This window comes from Maniola hyperantus, chromosome 18 (assembly GCF_902806685.2).
Source record: "Maniola hyperantus chromosome 18, iAphHyp1.2, whole genome shotgun sequence".
Taxonomy (NCBI): domain Eukaryota; kingdom Metazoa; phylum Arthropoda; class Insecta; order Lepidoptera; family Nymphalidae; genus Maniola; species Maniola hyperantus.
In genome coordinates, this window is record NC_048553.1 from 5400247 (window position 1) to 5406522 (window position 6276).

The window sequence follows — 6276 nt, forward strand, 5'->3', positions numbered from 1 at the left end:
ACCTAAGTAAACTTAACAGTGTATAAGTAACTTCGATTAAGTTTGAGCCGCATTATACGAGTAAAAGGCGTTGGTGATCACAGTTGGCACGATTTCGGAATAAAAGGATAAGTGGCGTATTATTAAGAATTAAGGAAATTAATGAATATTAATAGCATGTTTAATTTAACGAACGCACGAAAGTTCTCAAACAAACATAAGGAAAATTATCGATGGAAATCTCCGTAAGTTTACAATAAAAAAATATTTCGAAGGTTGAAGTAGGTACCTACATAGGTACATAGAGTAAAAAAAATTTTTGCTCAACTCAAAATAGTAGGTATCAGTTAAAATTCTTACTATCCCTTTTCAGGTACGTGAACAGAGTACATGACAGTATTTTGGAATTTGTCGGAAACACTCCAATCGTCAAATTAAATAAAATCCCAAAAGATCATGGACTTTCTTGTGAGATCTGTATGTGAATTAAATGTATTTCAAATAATAAGTTGTTTGTTGTTGCATTGCTTAAAAAGTTAAACACAATATTCCTAATATTTTAATAAGGAACCAGATATTATGAATTGACTTTAATTTTTAGATGTAAAGTGTGAATTTATGAATCCAGCTGGTTCTGTCAAAGATCGCACAGCTCTTGCTATGATTAATGATGCAAAATCAATTATATCAGAAGATACTCATTTTGTGGAGGCCACCTCCGGCAACACTGGCATCGGAATATCCTTTAATGCTGCACTAATGAGTGAGATATCTTTTCATAATCATAAGATTTCAATCCAATCAATGTTGACTGCTAACTTTTTGAACCTTATTGTAGACAACAAATGTACCATAGTAATGGGCGAAAAGAATTCTACAGAAAAAGTAGACACCATGCTCGTATTAGGAGCAGACGTCATACAGACAAATAAGTCGTCTACCGAAATAGCCAGAAAAATTAAAGACTCAGATCCAGATACTGTCGTGATGTTGGATCAAGTAAGCTCTATACATATTTAAATCATCACACTCTCCAACCATTTCTTATTGAACTGTAGCATTAACTTTAGCATATATAATATCTGCAAATATAATAAATGTATCTCTATTTTAGTTTTGTTTGTATATTTCAAGCCTTGTATAATCCTCGACAATCTTTATATTGTCGACTAGCCGATGCCCAAGACGTTGTCCGCGTGAAATTAGGTTTTTAAAAATCCCGTGGGAACTCTTTGATTTTCCGGGATAAAAGTAGCCTATGTTACTCTCCAGGTCTTTATCTATACCCATGCAAAAAATCACGTCAATCCGTTGCACCGTTGCGAAGTGATTGAAGGACAAACCAACAAACCACCAAACCAATAAACCAACAAACAAACACACTTTCGCATTAATTATAATAAGGGTACTGATATGATTCTTAACTTTCAGTTTGAAAACCATTGCAATCCGAAGGTTCACTACGATACTACGGGCTTAGAAATTTTGGATGCATTAGGCGACATAGACATGCTAGTTGCAGGCGCAGGCACTGGTGGAACTATTACAGGCGTTGGATACAGAATTAAAGAGCGAATTCCTAGTTGCATCATAATCGCTGCAGAACCAGACGGGTCCACTATGTTCAACGAACATGGAAAAAAACACTCATTTTTGGTAAGAGCAAAATGTTTAGGATTGTTAGGAAAAATGTACTTCCGTAAACATTTGTAGGAAGCATGTTTTGTTAGATTAGATATTATAGGTACACAAACAAAACAACTTATGTACACCTACCTATATGCTTTATATCGCTTTAGAATTTAACAAATAAGTACCAGCAGTGATCCAAAGCAAATTTAATTTCTAAACAAAAATTTAGGTTGAAGGCATTGGAGGTTCAACTGTTCCGATTGTGTTGGATAAATCGATTGTAGACGGCTACGAAGTAGTAACTGATGAAGAATCGTTCCTCATGGCTAGAGAACTTATAAAAAAGGAAGGTATATTGTGCGGTAAGTGCCTCTAACTATGTAAGGAATGTTCACTACACACGTATGACTTAAATTGTTAACTATCATTTTGAAAAGATATAATAACGAAAAAGTCAGAAAATCAGTCAAGTTGACCAATAAACATAGAGGAGACGGAGAGGCAGTTCTGCTTTGACGAACTTAAAGCAGAACTGCCTCTCTTTTGCGAAGCTCAAGTGGCAATGGACAGGGCACATAGTTCGGAAAATCGATAGACATTGGGGCCCCAAGGTGCTGGATCGCGACCTTGCATCGGAACTCGGAAGGCGCAGCTTTCCGGTGCGACGTCATCGGACGAGTCGCAGGGAGCCGCTGGATTCAGGCGGCGCAAGACCGTGGCGTGTGGAAGTCCCTACAAGAGACCTATGTCTAGCAGTGGACGTCTATCAGTTGATGATGATAATGATGGTGGATAGAGGTGTGAAATTGATAATCATATGTTGAGCAATAATTTTAGGAGGAAGCAGCGGAACAGCTTTGGCTGCAGCAATCAAAGCTGCTCGTAAAAGACAACTAGGCACTGGCCAGCGTGTTGTCGTGATAATGCCCGATGGGATTCGCAACTATATGAGCAAGTTTGTTACTAATCAGTGGATGGAAGCACATCTTTTCATGGATCCACCAGATCATACAATGAGGTACAGTAATGCAAAAGTATGGAGTATGGAGGCAAAAAATAATGTACATCGACATTTAGAGAGAGGCTTTGTAGAGCATTGTCTCTGTCGTTGAGACTGACAAGACGTCACATAGGTATAGGTAAGGTGACAGAGACAATGCTCTACAATGCCGAAATCTCATTCTAAAGGTCGATGTACATTATTCTCTGCGGCGTACTGTAACATGCATTTCAGATACATATACTTTACGTATAATATCCACGACTTATACACAAATTTTAACTAAGCGAAGTATTTTTAAACAAGCGACAGATAAACCAGCAGATGGTAAAATACATATACCTAGGTTTTAATTATATTTTTACTGGTTATCACTTTTCAGTTGGTGGAAACAACCAGTGACAAAGTTAACCCTTTCCCATAAATATCCTGTTGTGGACGACAAAAGCACTTGCGTTGAGGCGCTCAAAGAAATGTATCATCAAAATATAGCCGTAGTTGTAAATGAAAAAGGGTAAGTAATACGTTAGTCTGTTATTGTAATATTACAACTAAGTTAAGTAGAATATATGTATGAATCCGAATCCTAAATTTATCTGGAAACAGAAAACCCTATCCCTATAGGTACCGATCGCGGAATCTACTGAAACCGTTTGTTTAATTAGAAAAGTCCATTTAACTTGAATTTGCAAAAGGGCCAACGGTCAACAAAAACCAGTCAAGTGCGAGTCGGACTTTTATGTAGAACACTACAAGATAATGACGGACTGCGGCATCTATATATGATTTGGTGATTTCGTGAACACATTTTAATTTCAGAAATAACAAAAGATCGTTACCTAAAGCAATCTCGATTAGGCATGTCAATACAATGACATAATACTTAATAGTACAGATATATCTGTTAACGAGAACATTAAGCAGAATATAGTGACTATAGGTATTTGGAATATAATGACTTATTCGTTCCTTTCAGATGGTTTGTCGGGGTAATTACAAAAAATAGTCTTCGGCATGATGCGACGAACCCCACAAAACTGCCGAATCATAATTCAGAAGATATCAATTTCAATGATCCTGTAACAGACCATTTGGCAAAAGATTGTTATACTTTAGCCAAGAATGGAAAGAAGGGCATGCCTACAATAGGCCGGTTATCGCGCATTTTAGACATTACACCGTTAGTCGTTATTGGGGTTGAAATCCACGAAAATGACAGTGGTATGTACAACGTACAACCTATAATTTACAAATTACTTACTTAATATTTGTCTTTTCAAGAGATCCCGACTTTTATTTTGCCCTAAGAATGAGCAGAGGCAGATGCCTATCTATATTTATCTAATTTTGGCCACTCGGTAAGTATAGCTTTTCTACTTGGTACGTTGTGTTTGGTAACTTAAAATGCTCTTGTAAGGTTATTGTTATATTATTTATGTATATAACAATATTTATATTATTTCTTGCGTTACAGATTACTTTTCACCGGAAAGTGTTGTTACGGCCGACGACGTCCTCGACTATATTTTCAACCATCGGAAGTAACATATCTAAATATTGATGTTTTGATATCCATAACGAACAATTGAACGATTAAATTGATTATTTACATAGATTTTTATACCTATTACAAAAAAAACATGTTCAATCTTATTTACTTACTAGGTACCTACTCTAACTCATTATTTTTCAGATACTTAGGTTTTAATAAAATGGGGAAAAATTGTTTTTATTTTATTGACTTATTATTTTATTATCCCTAGGATAGTTTTGTTTATAACTTTACCATGTCTCGGATCCATATGGCATCACTGGCAACACGCACTGTTCGAAGACTGGTCTTCAAGCACTGAGGAATTTCGGACAAGAAGACATCTCGAAGTTTTCTGAACGCTGCCCAACCGATTTGGATTTGGAAGCTGACCTCTTTCTCGAAATTGGGCCTAACCTAACTGGATTGTGTGTCCTATACCGTTAACAATGTCTACAAAAAATTCCTAGAGGATTAACCTATCACCAGATATTCCTCTAGGGGTGGCTTATGATTTATGAATGCAGTAAGGAGTAGGTAACTAGTCATCCCAAACTTTAGAAGTGCCTGATAACCTTTTGGTTAGTGGGTAGATAGATAAAAGTCATGAGTATTAAGTAATGAGTATTTCAATGCTGATTAGCGTTTATTTTCAAAACATTGCAAACCTCGTGGTAACCTTACGCCTCGTTTGTGATACTAATATAAGCCTAGATCTTTTTTTAGGGTTCCGTACCTCAAAAGAAAACGGAACCCTCATAGGATCACTTCGTTGTCTGTCTATCTGCCTGTCCATCTGTCTTGTCTGTCAAGAAAACCGATAGGGTACCTCCTACCTACTTCCCGTTGACCTAGCATCATGAAATTTGCAAGGTAGGTCTTATAGCACAAGTAAAGGAAAAAATCCGAATACTGTGAATTTGTGGTAACAAATGTGATTGTGGTCACAAAAAATTAAAATGTGTTCATGAACAAATAATTAGTATTCTCGACTTTCAAAGTAAGATTTCTATACCAAGTAGGGTATCATATGAAAATGTTTTACGTGCACATTCTTAAACAGATAGGTATGTTTATTTATTTTTATGCATAATAATTTTTGATTTATCGTGCAAAATGTCGACAAAATACACGAACTTACGAACCCTCGGTGCGCGAGTCTGACTCGCACTTGGCCGTTTTTTTTAAATATTATCTTAATTGCCACAAATCACAATCACATATACTTCTGACGAAGAAAAATTCCTCATCATCATCATGATCAACCTGATGACTCTCAGAGTGAGAAGGGTTATGGCCATAGTCTACCACGCTGACCATGTGCGGATTGGTAGACTTCACACACCTTTGAGAACATTATGGAGAACTCTCAGGCATGCAGGTTTCCTCACGATGTTTTCCTTCCCCGTTAAAGCAAGTGATATTTAATTACTTAAAACGCACGTACCTAACTCGGAAAAGTTAGAGATGCGTGCCTGGGATCGAACCCCCGACCTCCGATCATAACAGCCTTCTAGGCTGTTATGATTCTGCATCTGTGTACGGTATCTATGAAGTTTACTTACATATATCGAGCGCTCTAGATAATGTACATACCCACCTACCTATTTACCTATCACACTTTCACTGGGTCACCAGCGTACATCAAGCCTTGAATGTAACTTGATGTTGACCTATATAGATAATATGCAATACCTAACTATTAGACTGTTTTCCTGAAATAAAGATCTATAAAATGCAGTTGGCAACATTAAGTTTTTTCTCTCACACATCTAATGGTAAGAGTTTTCTTGAGATAATAATAAAGTCGAGTGGGGATTGCTTAGTGGTTAAAACGCCGGCTTCCTGTTCCAGGAGTTCCGGAGCTCGATCCCGGGCACAGACTCCTAACTTTGCGGAGCTTTAAACACTTGTTTTAACGATGAAGGAAAACAATGTGAGGAAACCTGCATGGCTGAGACTTCTATATCATGTTTTCAAAGATGTGTGAAGGCTGTCAATCCACACTTGACCAGTGCAGCGTGGTGGAATATGGCCTAAACCCTTCTTATTCTGAGAGACCTGTGCTCAGTAGTGGGCCGGCAATGGGTTTATGATGATAATAAAGTCACAATATGCAACGTCCTCGATGCTT

At 37.2% G+C, this 6276-nt stretch overlaps 1 protein-coding gene across 1 annotated transcript; it reads left to right on the plus strand.

Annotated features, from left to right (window-relative positions):
- The first annotated feature begins 45 nt into the window (after nucleotides 1-45).
- Nucleotides 46-4343, plus strand: LOC117990824 (cysteine synthase-like). Its single transcript, XM_034978318.2, has 10 exons — nucleotides 46-224; nucleotides 353-456; nucleotides 581-742; nucleotides 818-978; nucleotides 1411-1635; nucleotides 1841-1973; nucleotides 2449-2629; nucleotides 2994-3125; nucleotides 3588-3832; nucleotides 4086-4343. Exons 1-10 carry the CDS (start codon nucleotides 142-144, stop codon nucleotides 4154-4156), a joined length of 1497 nt encoding a protein of 498 aa, XP_034834209.2. The 5' UTR covers nucleotides 46-141; the 3' UTR covers nucleotides 4157-4343.
- Nucleotides 4344-6276: the final 1933 nt, after the last annotated feature.

Excerpts from the sequence above, each read along its gene's own strand:
- LOC117990824 (XM_034978318.2), top strand. The coding sequence starts at position 142 with ATGAATATTAATAGCATGTTTAATTTAACGAACGCACGAAAGTTCTCA. Across the intron at positions 743-817 it reads CTTTAATGCTGCACTAATGA|ACAACAAATGTACCATAGTA; the intron begins GTGAGATATCTT and ends ACCTTATTGTAG. Across the intron at positions 3,126-3,587 it reads GTAGTTGTAAATGAAAAAGG|ATGGTTTGTCGGGGTAATTA; the intron begins GTAAGTAATACG and ends CGTTCCTTTCAG.